Genomic DNA, 22,621 nt, shown 5'->3' on the forward strand with positions numbered 1-22,621 from the left:
GCGTTCCTACGCAGCCAACAATAGTTACGTGTACAGTCACTACAATCAACGAGTAGCACATCCACAAGCGCCCCTCCCAGCGCGTATTGCTAGTTGGACCTCAATATCAAATCTTCCACCTGGCTCCATCTCTTTCTAAAAATATGCATTTGAATTCTTAATAAGTAAGTTATCTTTTCCATGTGATAGATTTCTCTAAATTTTTGAATCCAAAAATTAAAGGAGGGAGGTTCAGTTTGCAACCAAGAGCTTGTAATACATTTCAGAGCTGCTGTGAAAAGAATGTTTTAAAAGATATGTTGCAGCCTGTCCCTACACCCCTGGTGGAGTGGTACCAAGTACAGCCACCATTAAGTCCCTTAGTATTGTGACTTGAAAAATCTGGTTTATGGCCCTGTACACTTATACCAAAAACACTTTAGTTTGGAGCAAGACCAGAAAATATGTGTGTGATTAGGCACCTCAGTGCTACAGTTCCTCCAACACAGACTTGGGATATTAGGGGTCATCTTAGCAACAATGTCTGGGGTCCTGAAGTATCTACAACATATCTTCCATTTAAATTCTCTCCATGTGTTGGAGTTAGTGGTCCGGTGCGCCAACATACATACCTCTCTCCACTTTTCATCAGATATAATCCAACCCGCCTCCACCTCCCATCTTTGTTTTGCAGAAATGGGCCGTTCATGAGCCAATAATGCAAATATTTTATAAAGTTTTGTAATAACTTTTTTGTCCTCTTGCCGTTTTTGACATTTAATTTAAAAAAAAATCAATCGGTGATGGGTCCATTATTTTCCCCCATTCTTTATGAGATGTCAAAAAAGACTATTTGTAAATACCTTAAAAAAAATTACAAAAAAAACTTTTATGGAGCTGTGAATTTCTTCACAATTGTTCGAACAACAATAAACCATTTTTATCCATGAAGTGATGAACTTAGACAAGACCCTGATCAGCCCACTTTTCGAAAGCCCACATCTAAACTATTTGGAGTGAAGGATTTCAAGTGTGCAATACTAGACAGAGCAGAGAGGTGAGTTGGCATCTTAAAGGCAAGTCTGACTCTCTTCCATATGTCAAGCGTGGTTTTAGTCCACCTTCCTAAACCCAAAACCGAAATGTCGACAAATGGCAAAGCTTGCAAAGGCACAGAGCACAATGTTTGTTCAATGCTTAACCATCTCGTATGAACATCACTTTGCAACCATGATATCAAAGGTTTCAATTGTGCTGCCCAGAAATAATATTTAAAATTGGGTAAATTAAGTCCAATTACCATAGAGTTTAAACATAGAAGGCCAAAACATCCCTAATAAAAATTAAATTGCACTAAATTGTACTAATAAACTAGCCACTGGAGGGTGCTAGAACTGCACAAATGGAAATCAACCTTTTTTAACAGATGTGTTCCTTTTAAATATTGTGAACATGACGACGACGATATTGTGGCAGTTTTAATATCACGATATTGCCCTTATCTTGACATCCCTACCACTGAGCCGCGCCACCACTGTTTTTCGTAATTTTTGATCACATTAATTGTATGAATTGTTCCCTAACTTTCCTCTGGGGTTAGGTTCCAAAAAATACCCGCAGTAAATGAAATCCGTAAAGTAGTTAGCTTTATGTTTTACATTTATTATAAAATGTTTTAAGGCTCTAAAAAAACCCCACCACACAGTGACACTTTTCTCATTGAGGCATTTACATTTTCTCACATTTCTCTCGTTTAAACATTCACAAAGTTCAAACCTTCATAAAATTTATAAAATGGGTACATTACTGTAAAAAAAAAACAACAACAACGAAAAAGAATGCAAAATTGCACTAAAAAAAATCTGCGAGACCGTGAAAAGTGAACCATGTTATAGAGAGGGCACACTGTACTTAGAATGCGCTGTGTCCCCTACCAGCGCCAAAAATTTCTCTACCTCCGCACCCGCAGCTTGCTCCCTATTCACAAAACTGAACTGCGAACATTGCCAAACGCTGCGAATGTTGAATTCACCAGATATGAGGTTGTCGCCCCTGTCATTTGGCAACGTATCTAAGACGTGTTTGCGATGAAAAGCGACATTTGAGACAATGCGTGAATTAACCTAAGATTTTAATCAAATTGAGCCACACAACACTTTAAAATTATTATTTTTTATTTATATCTACATGATGTAATTTGTGTATGTAATCACTCTTTGCTGTGACGCGTTTGCGTGCAAGCAACACGGCACTGTTAATTTTGGACTTAATTACTGTGTGCTATAAAAATGAGTATGGCGTTGTCAAGCATTGCCATAATTCAGATATCATGCCATCTCAGGTTTCATATTCTTTCTTTGTGAAAAAAAGGAGAAAAATTTATTTAATTGCAAAAGTGACTGTAGCGCGACAACCAACCACCGGCCCATGTATTACAGTGGCATGACTGGCAACCGTGAAAACAGATTGGCCCCAAAATTTAGTACATGTGTAGAGTAGACATATGTTAATCATAGATAAAAATATTATCACCAAACTCGCAATATTTTTTTATATTTGAGATGGCACTGAGAAGCACCGCCGCACATTCATGTAATAATAATAATAACGCATAACGCTTTCAAATATCATCCAAAATATTGCCGGTTTCGTTCAAATATTTCCAAGTCAAGTCATCTTATTTGTATAGTGCTTTCAAACAGCCTTACTACATACTATGATTATCACACGTCTGCACATGTACTCTATTTTGGGGGACAATCAGTCGTGTTTTTTGGACATAAAGTGACATAATGTTTTGCTACAGGCAAACGGGGTCGAGCCATCACAACGTGAATAATTAATAAAACACTGTGAGATTCGTTCTATTATTTTCAGACTATCGTTAGTACATGTATCCATAAATTTTAGTGTCAATCAATCACGCTTTTCATTCATAATGCCACCATAACGGACCGGTTATGCAAATACTTGACGACGCCCATAGGCATTTTTAGAGCACAATATGGACCAGCCCGTATCGTAGTATATTGGCGCCAAAGTGAATTTATGAATGGGACCTTGGAAAGAACTTTGCCGACACATTTATGACAAATTCCGATGAATTAGGACGGGTTTACGAGCAAATGTGCATATTGGCGAAACAATGGATTCGCGAGGAAATTTTGCGCCATATATAGGAAAAACCTCGGCGTTCGAACGTCTCGAAACTTGTAAAATCTGACTTCAACCAAAAAATCTGTGGAAAAAAAATACCTCGGCGTTTGACATCATTTTCGGAGTCCGAACATCCGAACATCCAAGCAAAGCTATACGTACCTTGAATGGACAGGCGAGTCAAGCCAAGCGATGCCGAATGCACACTTCACGGTCGTCGAGATGAGGCGCTGCTCATTTCGAGCCAGAGCGTGAACACTCCCAGAGGTGGTATGGAGGTGCTCCGACGTTGGCGAGTGCATTTCGATTTTTCCACAACAATTTTCTTCGCCATGGCCCAAAGAAAGACAACACTGCCAGTGGCAGCAAAGACAAATAGAAGGAACCACAGTAGAATTAAGCAAGAAGATAATCGTGCCGTTGTATCTACCGTTCTGTAAATAATGGTGAGAGGACTTTGGAATAATTTGGGAATGCCTTGTTACATACTGACACTTTTAGGTTGAGTAAAATCTGGTAAAAACAGGATTTTTTCCCCCCCTTGAGATTCTTTCATCTTACTTATTATAGCATTTTATTCTCCTCACTTTTTTGCAGTCAAACTACTCCCACATAATTACTTCCGATTTACACCGTTCAAATTTCAACTTGCTGAGAAAATCCATGCCTTTCAGGGTATATATCGTCTGACTCCACATTATTTACAGTATTCGCACAATTTAATGTTAAATATCAACTTTTCATCATTCATTTTATGGGGACTAACACTGAATTTTTTCCAAGTCCCACTTTCCACGCCCACTTCCATACATACAACAGATCATCATTACCGGCTTTCTGATACTGCTCAGTGGCGCAGTTGGGAGAGTGCGTCGTACAGTAAGCAGGAGGTCGCAGGTTCAAATCCCACTGCCGACTTTACATTGCACATGTGGCCGTGGTAATTATGAAAATGGATATTAAGTACAGTGTTCCCTAGTTTTCCGCTGGGGTTAGGTTCCAAAAAATACCCGGAATAAATGAAATCTGCGAAGTAGTTAGCTTTATGTTTTACAACTCTTATAAATGTTTTAAGGCTCTAAAATCCCCAACCGCACAATTTAGACACTTTTCTCATTGAGGCATTTACATGTTCTCACATTTCTCTCTTGTTCAAACATTGACAATGTTCAAACCTTCATAAATTTTATAAAATGGGTATATTACTGTAAAAAAATATGCAAAATTGCACTTAAAAAAAAAAATCCGCAATACAGCGAGACCGCGAAAAGTGAACCGCGTTAAGACTGTAGACCAACTGACTATCATACCAGGAAATGCATTACACGGACATGATTAAACACGTGTCTCAAATCAGCGCTAAGCATCAGATGACACTTTAAATTGCAAATACGCCGTCACTCTGATGTTCATTCATTCAGGTTAGCTCACGGGGTTTAGTACTCGAGCCAGGTGAATTGCAAAGACAGCCATACCAGTGGTGCTCTGGTTCAAACCCCGACTGGACCAATCTTTTTTTTTTATTTATTTATTTTTTCTTTCTTCCAATTTCAGTAGTCATAAAACAACAAGTTAACATCTATTGCGTTAAATGTCATTTGGCAAACTTTTTTTTCAAAATTAATCCATATTTTCATCTTTCACCGCTTGTACACTTGATTACTAAATACAATACCATACATTATCACACCACCTCCATGTCCGCAATAGTTGTGATAAGTGCATCTACCTTGTGTCACCCAGGCCAACCCATGTGTCGGTCAAATCAATGTCCGTGAAAATGCTTAAAACAACGGATTGGCCCGTGGCCGATCACGGTTTGATTCCTGCTTGGGAAATCTTTTAACACAACTTTGATTTCACATAGTAGTCATTGTATAATTCTTTAAAGTTGCTCTTTAGAATAATCTGACACAAAATATCTTCACAATCGTGTTTTTGTTTGACCATTTTATGACTGAGTTTTAAATGAGCAATTTGCAAACTTGAAAACGTTGAACACTTTGCATTTCCCTCCCAAACACGTGTCCATGTCGCCAACAAGTTAGGTCAGAGGTTTGAGCACTGGCTTAACACATTGCAAGATGTGGGTTCAAACCCCAGTTTGGGCAACTCTTTAGTACAAATACAATATTGAATACACATTGTCAGATTATTTCACATCCATTACTTTTCCATTACCATCACATTTATGCTAAGCGATATAAATTTAAACCAACTGACTATCATATCAGGAAATTAAATGGTAAATGCACGTGTCCCTATTCGGCTAGCATTCAGCATCAGATTACTGATCATTACTGACACCTATCTGCAGATACAGCCCACTGCATAACAGTGGTGGGTGGATCGATCCAAATTTCGATATTATTGATACATAGACAGTATCCGGTACCGGATCGATACTGGCACTATAATATCGATCTATTAGTTTAGTTTCAGTTTGGCTCAACTTTGTAGTAGATTGCATGAACACATACAGTATTGTACTCAAAAAATATTCTTTTGTTTGTTTGGTTTTATATTTGTTGTTGTACACTACAATTACATAAAATGTCACAATCATTTAACTACAAGTTACTACTTAATAATTACCAGTAATACTACTACTGTTTCTACGACTACTACTACTACTAGTATTATTACTAGTAATTAATAGGTAATTACTTTGTAATTTTCACAGTTTCTTTGTTTCCTTCATTAGCATTTAGCTATTAGCATTCAGCTTTCGGCATTCCCACGCAATTTCTCCAGAAATTGTTTAGTCTAGTTTGGAAAGGTTTTGCTTCAGATGACAGTATTTTTTTTCATATCGTTTGCATTGGGCCATAACCTCCTAAGTCACAATTTGGCAAATGTAATATTTTTTTCAAAAATGTTTACTTTTGGTCAGTCCACATGTATGGGTATAATTTTTAGGAATTATTGACCAATCTTAAAGGGATACTTTACTTATTTACACCATTATGGCAATAAAAAGTGAATATTTTGTCTATAATTATTTTGATACTTTCATTATTTTTCACGTACGATTAGTACCTTTAAAAATACATTTTGCAACTTGCTGTCGACTGAAAATGACATCACAAGGGCTCAGGTAACCAATCACAGCTCACCTGCTTTCTAGGTTTGGTCACGTGACATTCACAAGCTTAGCTGTAATTGGTCACCTGAGCCTTTGCGATGACATTTTCAGTCGACAGCAAGTTGCAAAATGTTTTTAAAGGTACTAATTGTACATGAAAAATAATGGAAATATCAAATTTATTATAGGCAAAATATTAATGTTTGACTGCCAAAAATGGCTAAATAAGTAAAGTATCTCTTTAAGTTTTGAAAATGACTTGTTCTCTTTGTTGATGCAATATGGTTGAAAAAAAAAAGCATGGAGCTTTGATTGTCTCCTGAAAAGTGACGATTTTGGAGGTACCAGGTTTTGGCCCGGGCGGCACGGTAGTCGAGTGGTTAGCACGTCCGCTTCCCAGTTCTGAGGTCTCCGGTTCAAGTCCAGGCTCGGACCTTCCTGGGTGGAGTTTGCATGTTCTCCCCGTGCCCGCGTGGGTCTTCTCCGGGTACTCCGGTCTCCTCCCACATTCCAAAGACATGCATGGCAGGTTAATTGGGCGCTCCGAATTGTCCCTAGGTGTGCGTGTGAGTGTGGATGGTTGTTTGTCTCTGTGTTCCCTGTGATTGGTTGGCAACCAGTCCAGGGTGTCCCCCGCCTACTGCCCAGAGCCAGCTGAGATAGGCGCCAGCAGCCCCCGCGACCCTTGTGAGGAATAAGCGGTCAAGAAAATGAATGGATGGATGGGTTTTGGCCCGACGCCAGCGAGATGCTAAATATATCTTCATAAATTTAGGAATGTTTTTCGCAGATTAATTTGTCTTTCTTTTTGGTTTTCCAGAAAACTTTTCTAACCCAGCGGCTCCCCAGTGACTCCCAGTCCCAGGCCTCTCAGAGATATGGGACCCATACCCTTCCACATTTCAACAGTCCCTGTTCTCCTTGTTGTGGTTCTACTCTCCAACCCTTCCACATCTTTCAGGCCACAGGTTGTTGAACGAGCATCAGGCCCTCTACCGCCCGAGCCCTCGACAAATATCACAGGATCTGAGAAGCGAACCTGTACAGGCAAAGTAGTGTGTAAACCTGGTATATTGTTGCCAGTGTGGTCTCCACTCAACCCTCCTCAAGGGGAGAGGGCAGGGAGAGCTGTCATCTATTTCCTCTGTCTCATGTACATTTTCCTGGGAGTGTCCATCATCGCGGACCGCTTTATGGCATCGATCGAAGTCATTACCTCTCAGGTATGGCTCACTTTTAAGAATCATCTTTTTTGTTGCTGTTCTTGAATTCACACTTAATGTACATTCACAAAATTGGTTCTTTTAATTCATCGCTGTAGTGTTAATTCAGGTATCCATAAAAACACTCCCTGATTTTAAACAAAGATTAGATGTAAGTCTTTCACACTAAGGGCCTTCCGATTCAAAAAATGGCCGATGCCAATATTTGTCAAAATACCAACTATCGGTGCCGATCGGCTGATAATCGGTCTATCCCTAGTAGGGATGTAACGATATCCAAACATCATGATAGTAGGGGTGTGCCAAAAAATTGATTCATAAAAGAATCGAGATTCTCATTTATTAATCGAATCGAATTGATATTAATATCCAAAAATCAATTTTATTTAAATTAGAAATGAAGAAGAAGGGGAAAAGGCAGTTGTAGCCCACATGCTGTTTTTGTGGAAAAAGGCACTTAAAATACAATATTAATAAATTTAAAAAAAAAAAAAAAAAAAAAGACACTTTAATGTCTCTATTTGTCATTTTGTCTTGCAAAGCAGACTGGAGTAGATCATGACAATGTTGTGCATATCTGTAAATTGAAGCAGAAATCATTTGTCAATCAAATTATTTTGAATCGAAAATCATTTGAATTGAGAATCGAAAATCGATTCTGAATCGAATTGTAGACCCAAAAATCGTAATCGAATCGAATCGAATCGTGAGACAGTCAAAGATTCCCAGCCCTACACGATACCATATTATCACGATATGAAGGTCACGATAAGATCATTATCACAATATTGTGCGGGGGTTGGCGATATTTAAAAAAGATCACAATAGTGTAAAAAAAAAAGAGCTCTTACTAAAAAAAGCACAATATTGTGCTTTTGTACATAACAGCAATGCATATAAACCACCTACAATCTCTAATAAGAATATTGAGGCACTTACTTGCTAATGCAAGCACACTTTGATCACTTCACAAGCAGGTTCCCCTTCACCTGACAATTAGCATAGATTTTAAACATCGAAGGCCAACACATCCCTAATGGAAATTAAATTGCACTAATAAACTTAAACTAGAGAGTGCTAGAACTGCACAAATGGAAATCAACCTGACTTTTTTAACAGATGTGGTCCTTTTAAATATTGTGAACATGACGACGACGATGATATTGTGGCAGTTTTAATATCACGATATCACGATATTGCCCTTATCGCGACATCCCTAGTCCCAAGTATTGTGATGTAGATGTCTTCATGTTTCCTTCATAAAGATTACAACTATGTGGGGCAATCCCTCTAAATCCTTATAGAAACCAATTTATTGAATAAATTATTATCATTATCATCTTATCTGTCATCAAAATATTTTAATAGCATCCCATTGACTGTGCGGCACAGCTATGTGGAGGGGCAGGGGTCACACATGATAGCCACACACAATCAGGTGCAACGCCGTCTCCAATTGCACACGTCACATGTACAGCCGACTATATCATCCGCAAGAGGATACAAGGGCATGAAGCCATGGTTTATTAATCTCCATCCCCAGAATACATTTAAGAGGCATCCATCATCAAGACCTTGATTCATACATTGATATAATATACACTGCGGCACATTGTTGTCATTCAGTCCTGATAAAATGTGTGTCTTCTAGTAATCATGGCCCATTATAGACACTCCGATGACAATTGATAATAATCACAAACATCTCTTTTGTAGGTGAAGGAGATAACCATTACCAAACCCAATGGAGAGATAACAGTAACCACAGTTCGAATCTGGAATGAGACCGTCTCCAACCTTACACTCATGGCTCTGGGCTCCTCTGCTCCTGAAATCTTGCTTTCTGTCATCGAGGTATATTTTTAAAAACACAGACAGCGGGGGAGACGAACAAACCTAATTAACACTAGATTTTCGGGAAGACAAAAGTGTAAGTCAACGTGGATCACTCCAAACGAAGGTTGTGGGAATGAAAATAGCATGCGGAGAGGGAATATCTCCAGTACAACTTTATGTAACGGCTCGACTGAGCCGGTGAAAAACAGATCCCAGAAATGCAGGCTCAGAGGAGGAAAACAATCTCGATTTATTTTGGGTAAACCGAAAAAGCAAATCTTGCTCGCAGGCAAGATAACGAGAATCACAAAAAGCACTTGCACACAGCAAGGAACCCGAAGGTAACACAAAACACTTGCAAAAGGCAAGGAGCACGAATGTAACACAAAACACTTGCAAACGGCAAGGAACGCGAATGTAACACAAAACACTTGCAAAAGGCAAGGATAGAATAGAGAACACAAAACACTTGCACCCGGCAAGGACTACACGAAATATGATGCGGAGACAATCAAAGACGGAATAAACAACAAAAGGCGACGCGGATACACACACGTGAATACAAAACTAACCGAGGACCAATACAGATACTATGACTTTACCAAACAGGAGTACGCGGAGAACACTTGGACACAATGGTGAGCAAATAATAATCCGACAGCCGGAGAGAGCAGCTCGGAGTCCTTTTAAAGCCCTGATTGCTTAACGCGTAGCAGGTGCGGCGCTGGGGAACGCCTCCCTCGTTAGTGGCACTGAAAGAGAGCAAGCACAACAGGGCTGAGAACCGAACCATGACAGTACCCCCCCCTTAACGGACGCCCTTTGGCGGACCACCTGGCTTATCTGGATGTGCTGCATGGAAGGTGTCGAGCAACGACGGGTCCAGGATCCAGGAGCGGGGAACCCACTGCCGCTCCTCAGGTCCGTAGCCCTCCCAGTCGACCAGGTACTGGAAGCCCCGGCCCCTGCGCCTTGAGTCCAAAATTTCTTTGACCGTGTAGACCGGATCCCCATCGACCACACGGGGAGGAGGCGGAGCTGGTGCAGGTGGATTCAGCGGGCTGGGAGTCTCTGGCTTGAGAAGGGAAACGTGGAACACTGGATGCACCTTGAGCGAGGGTGGAAGACGGAGCTTCACAGTCACTGGATTGATGACGGTAAGAATCTCGAAGGGTCCGATGTAGCGCGGACCCAATTTCTTCGAGCACCCTGCCAGGCGCATGTCCCGGGATGAGAGCCAGACCTTGTCCCCTGGCTGGTAAGCAGGTTCCGGTCGCCGCCGACGATCCGCAATCTCCTTGTTACGTGCCGCTGAGCGGGATAGTGCTGCTCGGGTCTCCCGCCATACCTTGTGGGCCCGCCGTAGGTGATGCTGAATGGTGGGTAGTTCAATGGGACCTTCTTGAGACGGAAACAGGGGTGGCTGATAGCCGTATGCCGCCTTAAAGGGTGAGTGTCCTGTCGCCGACGATGGCAGAGTGTTCGTGGCGTACTCGATCCAGGAGAGGTGCGAAGACCAGGATTCTGGGTTGTGCAGGCAAACACATCGCAGGGCCGCTTCGAGGTCCTGGTTGGCCCTCTCTGTCTGGCCGTTGGTTTGGGGATGATACCCAGAAGACAAACTGACTGTGGCGCCCAACAGCTTGCAGAACTTCCTCCAGACCTGGGAGACGAATTGAGGTCCGCGGTCGGACACCAAGTCCACCGGGATGGCGTGAAGTCTGAATACATGACGGATGAGGAGTTGTGCAGTTTCCCAGGATGACGGCAGTTTGGAGAGGGCAACAAAGTGAGACAGCTTCGAGAACCGGTCGACCACGGTCATAATTACCGTATTTCCCCATGACCGAGGAAGGCCGGTGATGAAGTCCAGGGAGATATGCGACCATGGCCGCGACGGAATGGGTAGCGGCCTTAATAATCCCATCGGCGGCTGGTGGGAGGATTTCCCGCACGCACAAGCGGTACATGCCTTGATGAATTCAGTAATGTCTTTCTTCATGTCTGGCCACCAGAATCGCTGGCCGATTAGAGCAAGAGTTCGGTTAATCCCTGGATGACAGGCAACTCGAGAGGTATGACCCCACCGTAGGACCTCAGCCCGCACTGGGTCAGGGACGAACAGTTTCTCGGCTGGGCACTACTCTGGAACAGCGATCCCCTCCTGTGCTTCCGTGACCTTCTTCTCGACCTCCCATCGGACCGCACCCACGAAGCAATGTGCAGGTAGGACCGGTTAAGTTCCGGCCTCAGGCGTGGCGACATCGTGTATCCGGGACAAAGCGTCTGGCTTCTGGTTCCGGGATCCCTGGCGGTAGTCCACGACAAAGTTGAACCGTGTGAACAGCAACGCCCAGCGTGCCTGTCGAGAGTTGAGTCTCTTGGCTGACCGAAGGTATGCCAGGTTCTTGTGGTCAGTCAAAACCTTAAAAGGTTCCTTTGCGCCCTCCAGCCAGTGTCGCCATTCTTGCAGCGCCAAGACAATCGCCAACAGTTCCCGGTTCCCGACGTCGTAGTTGGCCTCTGCGGGGCTCAGTTGCCGGGAAAAGAAGGCGCAGGGATGGAGCTTCCCGTCTTCTGGCGACCGCTGGGACAGGACCGCCCCCACTCCTGAATCCGACGCGTCAACCTCGACCACAAAGGACAAATCCGTATTAGCGTGGATGAGCACTGGCGGGTTTACAAACTGCTGCTTTAATTCAACAAATGCATTTTCGGAGCCAGGGGACCACCTAAAAGGTACTTTGCTCGACGTCAGTTTAGTAAGGGGGGCTGCCCGTAAGCTATAATCCTTAATAAAGCGACGATAGAAATTAGCGAACCCCAGAAATCGTTGTAGCTGTTTACGATTCTTGGGGGTCGGCCACTCGACCACGGCCTGAGTTTTAACCGGATCTGCCCGTAGTTGCCCTCCCTCAATGATGAAACCCAGGAATTGCACAGACTTAGCGTGGAACTCGCACTTCTCTGCCTTGACATATAGTCGGTTTTCTAAGAGACGCTGAAGGACCAGGCGGACATGTTGCCTATGCTCATGCACGTCGTGTGAGAAGATCAGGATATCGTCTAGGTAACAAAACAAAAAATGTTCAGCATGTCCCTGAGGACATCATTAATCAAACATTGGAACACTGCTGGGGCGTTAGTCAAACCAAAAGGCATTACACAATACTCAAAATGTCCGAGTGGGGTCTTAAAGGCGGTCTTCCATTCGTCCCCTTCCCGTATCCTCACCAGATGATAGGCGCTTCGCAGGTCCAGCTTAGTAAAAATTCTGGCCGACTGTAACGGGGCGAATGCAGAGTCTAAGAGGGGAAGAGGATATTTATTCTTCACAGTAATATCATTCAGACCGCGATAGTCGACGCAAGGACGGAGTGTCTTATCCTTCTTCTCGATGAAGAAGAAACCTGCCCCTATGGGAGATTTTGACGGGCGTATCTGACCAGTAGCTAGCGACTCGGTAATATACTCCCGTAAGGCGTCCTGTTCCGGCTGGGACACCTGATATAGGCGAGAACCCGGCAATGGCACATCGGGAATCAGCTCAATCGCACAATCATACGGCCTATGGGGCGGCAACGCTCGCGCGCGATCTTTGCTAAATACCTTACTTAAGTCATGGTATTCCTCGGGGACGTGGTCAAGGCATACCGGTTCTGGAGTTAAGCTAGCTGGTACCGATGTTGCCCCTCCTGCCGACTACAGACAATGGGCATGGCAGAAGGGACTCCAGTTCTCTAAGGCCGGCTTCTCCCAATCGATATCTGGATTATGCGTTTTTAGCCAGGGAAGGCCCAACACTAGGGGCGCAGAACGGGACGGCATAATAAAAAACCTCCTTCTCTCCACGTGATTACCCGAAAGTCTCAGGATGAGAGGACCGGTAGACTGTCGTACTTCCGCCAGCAGGCGCCCGTTGAGGTCGAAAACCTCCTTGACCTTCTCTAAGGTTTCCACCGGGCCTCCCAACGCTTCCACAACACACGGATCCACGAAACAATCATCCGCACCCGAATCGATAAGCGCAATTACCCTAAGACTCAACCCGTATCCTGACAGCTCCCCCGACAATTCTAGCCGCTTATTACTGAGAGTAGACCTCAACGATGGGCTTGGTTCGGTTTCCCCCCGGCTCATGCTTACCCTGATTTGTGTCCATTCCGGACCCCTGGGTCTCGTTGGCTCGGCCTCCCGGTCAAGTGGCCGGTCGCGTCCGGCGTGGAGGTCTAGCTGGACCCGAAGCCAGCCGGTGTCCAGGTTGACCGCAGTAGAGGCCGGCCAGCGAGCCACCGACGACGACGCTCCTCGGAGTGTAGGCGTCCACCTCCGATTTGCATGGGCTCCCCTTCGTTGGCTGGAGAGCCCGGAAGGGTGCGCGCTTCCGCGACGTCGATGAGAGAGAGTCCGGACATGTCGTTGTTGGCGATCGCTCCATGCCGCTCACCAGCACGCTCCCGGTACCGTTCCCGCAACCGGTTATCCAGACGAATGGTGAGTTCAATAAGATCCTCAAGAGAGCTAGTGTTGTCGCGGACTGCCAGTTCATCCTTAAGTCCAGTGTTCAGTCCCCGACGGAAGACACTACGCAACGCACAGTCATCAAAACCGCTCTCGGCGGCCAAAATACGAAATTCGATCGAGTAATCCGCGACCGATCTTTCCCCCTGTACTAAATCTAACAACCAACCTCCGGCCTCTTTCCCCTTGACTGGATGATCAAACACGCGTTGAAACTCAACAACAAAATTTGGGAAAGAAGACCGAAGGTCTGGTCGTGCGTTGCTCACCACCATCGCCCATGTAGCGGCTTGACCAGACAGGAGGCTCATAATGAACGCTACTTTGGACTGATCACGAGCGTACGTAAATGGTTGCTGGTCGAAAATGAGAGAACACTGGTGCAAAAACTGACCGCAACCTCCAGGCTGTCCATCGTAGCGTGACGGGTGGGGCAAAACGGGTTCCGGGAGCGCCGATGTGCCAGTGTCCGAACGCGAAAGTTCCGGGTTTGGCACTACGCGAGAACTGAGCTGCACGAGCCTAGCAAACATTTCCTCACAACGGTGAGCAAGCCTGCCCACTACCTCTTGGAGTCCGGCTAATAAAGTCTCGGTTTGCCCGACCCGTTGCCCCTGACTGGCCAACGCCCTTCCCACCTTCTCTGAGTCTGCGGGATCCATGGTCGGATTATTCTGTAACGGCTCGACTGAGCCGGTGAAAAACAGATCCCAGAAATGCAGGCTCAGAGGAGGAAAACAATCTCGATTTATTTTGGGTAAACCGAAAAAGCAAATCTTGCTCGCAGGCAAGATAACGAGAATCACAAAAAGCACTTGCACACAGCAAGGAACCCGAAGGTAACACAAAACACTTGCAAAAGGCAAGGAGCACGAATGTAACACAAAACACTTGCAAACGGCAAGGAACGCGAATGTAACACAAAACACTTGCAAAAGGCAAGGAACGCGAATGTAACAAAAAGCACTTGCAAAAGGCAAGGATAGAATAGAGAACACAAAACACTTGCACCCGGCAAGGACTACACGAAATATGATGCGGAGACAAAGACGGAATAAACAACAAAAGGCGACGCGGATACACACACGTGAATACAAAACTAACCGAGGACCAAAACAGATACTATGACTTTACCAAACAGGAGTACGCGGAGAACACTTGGACACAATGGTGAGCAAATAATAATCCGACAGCCGGAGAGAGCAGCTCGGAGTCCTTTTAAAGCCCTGATTGCTTACCGCGTAGCAGGTGCGGCGCTGGGGAACGCCTCCCTCGTTAGTGGCACTGAAAGAGAGCAAGCACAACAGGGCTGAGAACCGAACCATGACACTTTATTGCGTCATCTCGCTCTCAAGTCACAACAACACAACGGTCGCAATTACTCCCGCTTCCTTTCCATGTATCATTCCGCCAAATGAGCTCATTAACAATAGTTCCGTCCCCCCAAATTAGAAACAAATAGATCCCAACAAATACATATATCAATGTGAAAATAAATCCTCTTACACTAACATAGACAAATGGACGCTGCAATTAATTCTGTTCTCGCAGAATAACCGTTTCCTTGGTGAATGTTTAACAGTGAGAGGCGCTTCATGCATTTTTACCTGGTAAAGATGTTTGGGGTTTTTTTTCCCCAAAGTCGAGAATGAAGACGACATTTTTATCTGTTGCCGTGATTTGTCAAAACAAACGTGCACAAGATGCTGCATCGTCCAATCAGAAATATTGTACAAAATGTCCTACCTTTCCCGAGCAAATCACCGTGGAGCAGTCCCAGATTGACATTGTGGAGAACTCCCTTGAGTGAATCACAATTATAAATCTGGTTACTCTGCCTCGTTTGTTTAAAAAAAAAAATCCACATAAAACAGAGAAGTTGATTCCGGAATTCATTGCATGTTGGGCATCTTATTAGGTGTCAGTGTTTTAACAAAAATAAATGTCATTGATGACCACATTGTATCATGTTATTTGATAATGATTTTACAAAAACCTTAACTAGATAGAATTTAGTTATTAAATTAGGGATGCACGATAATATCGGTGGCCGATAATTATCGGCAATTATGGACCAATTTGGCGTCAAATAGATAAACCAGATAATAAAGAAATCCACCGATAATTATCGTCAATGATCAACCAATTTGAAATCATACAGATAAACCTGATAATAAAGAAATCCGCCAATAATAATAGACATGCCACATTGGTCCAGCTGTTGTTGTGGCTCAAGTTGTGTCCAACTCCTCAACACCTCCCCTCTCCTATGGTAGTGTCACATATTTGTGATGTCATAATGCACGCAACCTCATGTTCATAGAAGACTGTTTTTGTATCTTGTTATAAATAAAGCATTAAAAAAAAATAGAAGATGCATGACGGCGACATGGCAGTTGCCAGTGTGGCCTTTCTTTACTGTGTCTCCCCAAAATGTTACCCTCACAGTTTTCATTGCATTTTTTATACATGATTATTTTGTTTTGGGCGGCACGGTGAATGACTGGTTAGCACGTCCGCCTCCGAGTGCTAAGGACGCAAGATCGAGTCCAGGCTTCGGCCTTCCTGGGTGGAGTTTGAATGTTCTCCCCGTGCCTGCTTGGGTCTTCTCCGGGTACTCCGGTCTCCTCCCACATTCCAAAGACATGCATGGCAGGTTAATTGGGCTCTCTGAATTGTCCCTAGGTGTGATTGTGTGGTGACTTTGTGTGCCCTGCAGTTGGCTGGCAACCAGTTTTGGGTGTACCCCGCCTACTGCCAGAAACCGGTTGGGATAGGCTCCAGCACCTCCGCGATCCATGTGAGGAGTACATGGTTTAGAATATGAATGGATGGATGGATGTTTTATTTTGGCAAACGCAAAATGAGGTACTGGTTGTCTTTAAAGCAGGGATATCAATAAAATTCAGCATCATGGTGCTGTTTAATGTATTTAAATGTATTTGTATCATTTATCGGCTCATCGGTTATCGACATCCGCACGTTCTAAATTATTGGTTTGCCGTATTGGTTGAAAATAGCATTATCGTGCATCCCTCATACAAATAATAAGTCAACATAAATCACCACTGTAAACAACAACTTCGATCAAAATGAAGCAGTGATCCGAATTGTTTTGGCCTTAATTGATAAATACTGTTGCATAGTTTCCCCAGTTTTGTTTAAGATCATCATGTCACATTTATTATTATCCATCTTTTTTTTCCCAACTGACAGGTGTGCGGGCATAACTTTGACGCAGGGGAGCTAGGCCCTGGCACCATTGTTGGAAGTGCTGCCTTCAATATGTTTGTCATTATCGGCATATGTGTGTGGGTGATCCCTGATGGAGAGTCTCGGAAGATCAAACACCTGCGAGTGTTTTTTATTACATCTTTCTGGAGTATCTTTGCCTACATTTGGCTCTATCTCATACTAGCTGTCATATCGCCTGGGATTGTAGAGGTGCGTTTCTACACACTCTCTTTGTAATTGTGCAAATAATTAAAAAACTAACACTGTCTGTATTACAAGGTGTGGGAAGCCACAGTGACACTGCTTTACTTTCCGGTGTGTGTGTTACTGGCTTGGATCGCTGACCGTCGCTTGCTCTTCTACAAATACCTTCACAAACGATACCGTGCTGACAAAAGACATGGTATTGTGGTGGAAATGGAAGGTGACATTGTACCCAAAAGCCTTGATATCATGGAAGGAAAAAACTCAGATGGCATTTCGTGCCCTAGAAACTCCTCAAGTGTGACCGTGTCTGTACAAACACCAAGTGAGATGGAACAGAACCAAGATGAGGTAAGGAAGCAACAAGATGTTTTGGTCAAAGTACAGAAGGTTGCGATAGTTTTTTTTTTTTCTCAAAGACTATATTAGGCCCTATTTGCAGGGCTAGGTGCCCAATCCAGATATAAAGCCCGTGCCAGATATTTTTGGGGGGCTATCCTTTTAAATTTCATGTCACGCATCTGTTTACAGTCATTGAACTACATAGATGCATGACAACACTAAAATACCGCATTTTCACGACCATAAGGCACACTATACTAAAAGGCGCAGTCTCAGTTACATGTGCTATTTCTGTATTTAGCACACACATTAGGCGCACCACACTACTGGGCACAGGCGCGGTTAATCATATGCTAGCTCAAAACATATGGTAGCATGGTTGCATGCTAAAACATACGCTAGCTAGTCTTTTATTGTTGTCCTTTATTGAAGTATTTAACAATGTAAACAGTGAGTTTGGTTGTACTTGAAGTATTTAACAATGTACTCACGTTACTTTTGAGCAATCCTCATCCACAACTCCCTCAAAGTCCTCATCTTCTGTATCTTAAACTAACAGCTGGGCTGTTCTCCATCAAACATGCCAGGTTCCCTCTCGTCATTGTAGTATTGTCAGAGTCAGTCTCGTTACCGTGCAGCCCCTCAGAAATTATGCCGGCTTTTGCGAAAGCTCCAACATTAGTGCAAGCAGACACGTTTAGTCCAAGCATCAATTCACAAATTGTGGCGTAACTCCCGCTAAATCTAGCAGTTTCATAAAGTGAAAGCAGTCAGCACCAAAATGTCCAACTGTATCTTATATACAGGAAACTGGCCCTGGTTGAAGACCGGCAGGCATGAGAAAGACTCACGTCATCTTTCAGTTGAGTCTTTTGGGTTGTCAAGCCTCCCAGTCCTCAATCGGGGCCGGATTTCCTTTATATAAGCAATATGTCGGCACTGCTACGCTTGACTGTCCGCAGAAATGTTTTCGCACGGACAGTCAAGTGGAGCGCTTACCGAATTCGCACAACAACATTGACAGATTTTGGATCGTGGTGCACACAAAAGACGCACGTCACTATTAGGCGCACCGTCGCTTTTTGAGAAAATGTAAGACTTTGAAGTGCGCCTTATAGTCATGAAAATATGTTAAACATAAATAGCTAATGCAAATATAATATATATTTAGAAGGTTTGCAGCGCTTGTCAGCCGAATGTCATGAGTGTGGAGGTGATGCCAGGAGACAGGCTACTACACTCAGAGAGATTGATGACAAACACTATAGCATCGGTAGTCACCTTTAAGTGATCCCATTATTGTTTCCTGGATGTAATGATGATATATATTTCTTTAATTTTCTAAACATTCAGTCAGAATTTTCTGATGGCATCCACTATTTTTCCCTTGATTTATTATTAATTGAGTTTTTTGCTTTGCCACATCTTTTAGCATTCACATGCAATGTTGACAATTGCTTCAATAGCTGATCTAGTTCATTGAATGTCATTGTTGACCTTGATTAAACTATATAAATTATTTCCTTTAATTTATAGGTGGTTCGTATGTTAAAAGACCTAAGGGATAAACACCCAGAGAAAAACCTAGACCAGCTGATTGAAATGGCCAACTACTCCACTTTGGTTCAGCAGAAGAAGAGTCGAGCTTTTTACCGTATCCAGGCAACTCGCTTGTTGATAGGTGCTGGAAACCTACTAAGGAAACATGTTGCTGAACACTCACGCCGCGCAGGTCAGAGGGATGACAAACTCACATGCGCTCAAATTTGTTTTGAAAGTGCCCAGTATCTGTGCACAGAGAACTGTGGTACTTTGAGCCTCTGGGTGATCCTTGATGGGGGTGCAGCACAGAACACCTTTTATGTGGACTACTGTACAGAAAATGGTTCTGCCAATGCTGGGGCTGATTATGAATTTAATGAAGGAACCTTGATATTTAAGCCAGGAGAGATGCGGAAAGAGATCAAGGTGAGCAAAAAATAATGAAAGTTATTTAATATTATTCATGTAGTATTTAGTTCTATCCCACTGGAGGAACGGGCTGATATCAGATTTCATAATTATTGGTACAACGTAGTTTTTTTGTTTTTGTTTTGTTTTTTTGTATACAAAACAGGTCACAAAACGTTTCTGAATGCGAGATTAGATTAAAATGTGACAAAATGTGTATCTTTCTATGACTTTGTTTACATGCACTCAATATTTGGGTTAAGGTCAGAATTGTACGGAAGCGTAGAGTTGCCAATATGGAGTAAAAAATTTTGGCTGGCGAGTATGTTCTTACATACTCGCAAATATGTTCTAACATAGTCGCAAATATGCTCGAACATACTCGCAAATACGTTCGAATATACTGGCAAATACGTTCGAACATACTCCCAAATATGTTCGGACGTACTCACAAATTTGTTCGAACATACTCGCAAATATGTTCTAACATAGTCGCAAATATGCTCGAACATACTTGTGAGTATGTTTGAACATACTCGCCAGCCAAAAATGTTTACTCCACATTGGCAGCTCTACGCTTCCTTAGAATTCCGGTTTCTGAAACAATCGATGTAACACGTTTACATGCGTGGCAGACAGTTACTCCCATTTATATGCTCATTTGGCTCAACTGTAATATCCCGTTCAGACCTTGACGGGCGGACAATGTAATTACGTAAATAACGTAATTTCTGCTTTTAACTTACTTACTTATCTTCAACAAAAAGCATATTTATGTCATTCATCATGCTAAATAAAGCAGTTGGTTTCCTCCTCATTCCAGAAGTGTTGTTCTTTGCTGTGAGCGTCATGTTTGTTGACACCGGCTTGAGTATTTCCGGTGGGTTACACTCCAGGAGCACTGACTTATATACTTGTATAATATCCACAAACTGTGGCGTTTTCTCCGTAGAGACACAAAATAATATGAAAACGCCGCGGAGAAATCAATGAATTCAAGCGAGGCTCCTTTAGCGAATGGGACGGAGCTGCGCATACAAGTCGTTCCTACAAAGACCAAGATTCCTTGCGAATTAAACTTAGCGAAGAAGAAGAAGATGAAGAAGAAAATAGAGAGCATGTGCACAGCAAAAAACAATGCGTCGTTTAATCGAGGTATTCCGAATGTGTTTTTATGGGCAAGAATTCGGGTTTTGAAAGGGGTAACCAAAGGGGTCTTATTCGGGTTTTTAAAAACCTGAATAAGAGCATATTTGGGTTATTGCGCATACATGGCCTTACAAAACCCAAATATTGCCAATATTTGGGTTTTAAAAGGGTTATTGCCTGCATGTAAATATAGTCTATGATGTTGTTATATGTTGTAGACTCAATTGAGTTATCTGTAATTGGAACATGATTGTTTTGTTTACGTTTATGTTGCATATATCATATCATAAGAGTCGGCGGGATATATTCCGATCATTTATAATCACATTTGTAGATGAAATGAACAGAAGAAGGTTTTGGGTATGAATTTAAAAAAAGTCTTTCCTAGGTGAAGATTTTGGATGATGACATCTTTGAAGAGGATGAACATTTCTTTGTCCGACTTCAAAATCTGAGGTTAGAGGAGGGTGGTGATGAAGGGACAGGATGTTCACCCAACGGCAGACTAGTGGAGCCACTGGTTGCCACTGTCACTATCTTGGATGATGACCATGCTGGCATCTTCACCTTTGGTCAGGGGGTTTTGCGGGTGAGTGAGAGCACAGGCGCACTGATGGTGACAGTGGTGAGGAACTCAGGCTCCAGGGGTACCGTTTCTGTACCATATCACACAGAGGACGGCAGTGCCAAAGCTGGAGTGGATTACGAGCAGGCCAAGGGTGAGCTGGAATTTACCAATGAACAGACCAGGTGAGACAAAGACAGCAACTCAAGGCAATGGCTGAAACAATGTAGAGTGTGTGTAATTGGTCCCCCCCTTTTAATGTTGGAGATAGCTTTGGCTCGCTATCTAAGTTCCGGTTAATCCCAAATGTGTTGAATGGGGTTTAGGGTTAGGGTCCTTATGGGCGATTTACAGTATGTTCTTCCCGACCAAGGTCTACCACTACAGTTGTATTTAAAGTACCAGAGAACAAGACTGACACTTCAAGCGAGTTACAAGTCCTACACTTCGAGTTTGAAGTCCTTTCGAGTCTTTTTAACAATATCGCAATTATATTATTTCGGGTGACCATTTAAAGTAGGAGTCAGGGAATGCAGGGAGTGAACCCAGAGTGGTGCATCAGATTGCCGTGTTTGGAATGTATTACCAATGAGATTACAGTCTCATTAACTACACAGCAACAATAATTAGACGATAAACAACTGACATTACCGTTCTTTGAGCAACTTCAGATGTTGAACGAAGTTTGAAGATGTTGCCTCGCCGTCAGTGATTAAATTTTGACATACTGCAATTCTTTTTCTTTTTTTTTGTACCCAAACAAGTGGTGCAGTAGATCACAAAAGTCATGGATCGGAATGTTGAAAAACAGAAAACAAAAAATGAAATCAGATCAATAGAACTTAGTCTAAATTTATTTTTATAAAATACTTTTGCCCATTAATTAATTATTTTATATATATATATATATATATATATGTTCAAAATGGGCGGCACGGTAGTCGAGTGGTTAGCACGTCCGCTTCCCAGTTCTGAGGTCTCCGGTTCGAGTCCAGGCTCGGACCTTCCTGGGTGGAGTTTGCATGTTCTCCCCGTGCCCGCGTGGGTCTTCTCAGGGTACTCCGGTCTCCTCCCACATTCCAAAGACATGCATGGCAGGTTAATTGGGCGCTCCGAATTGTCCCTAGGTGTGCGTGTGAGTGTGGATGGTTGTTCGTCTCTGTGTGCCCTGCGATTGGTTGGCAACCAGTTCAGGGTGTCCCCCGCCTACTGCCCAGAGCCAGCTGAGATAGGCGCCAGCAGTCCCCGCGACCCTTGTGAGGATTAAGTGGTCAAGAAAATGGATGGATGGATGGATGTTCAAAATGTCTAACATGACCTTTAGGATTTAGGAATACAACTTTAAGTGCAATATAAGGCAAGCTCCATTATTTTATA

The 22,621-nt window shown here is 43.2% G+C and overlaps 1 protein-coding gene across 3 annotated transcripts in view; it reads left to right on the forward strand.

Annotated features, from left to right (window-relative positions):
• The window catches only part of slc8a2a (solute carrier family 8 member 2a), a 92,131-nt gene that overhangs the window by 51,000 nt on the left and 18,510 nt on the right, over positions 1-22,621 (forward strand). For all 3 annotated transcript variants that reach the window (XM_077505657.1, XM_077505660.1, XM_077505658.1), the window contains 6 exons: positions 7,041-7,443; positions 9,160-9,297; positions 17,017-17,244; positions 17,314-17,589; positions 19,117-19,548; positions 21,068-21,429. In XM_077505657.1, the coding sequence (XP_077361783.1) occupies positions 7,099-7,443; positions 9,160-9,297; positions 17,017-17,244; positions 17,314-17,589; positions 19,117-19,548; positions 21,068-21,429 (1,781 nt within the window). In that variant the 5' untranslated portion in view covers positions 7,041-7,098. The remainder of the gene's footprint in view (positions 1-7,040; positions 7,444-9,159; positions 9,298-17,016; positions 17,245-17,313; positions 17,590-19,116; positions 19,549-21,067; positions 21,430-22,621) is intronic.

This window comes from Festucalex cinctus, chromosome 18 (assembly GCF_051991245.1).
Source record: "Festucalex cinctus isolate MCC-2025b chromosome 18, RoL_Fcin_1.0, whole genome shotgun sequence".
Taxonomy (NCBI): Eukaryota; Metazoa; Chordata; class Actinopteri; order Syngnathiformes; family Syngnathidae; genus Festucalex; species Festucalex cinctus.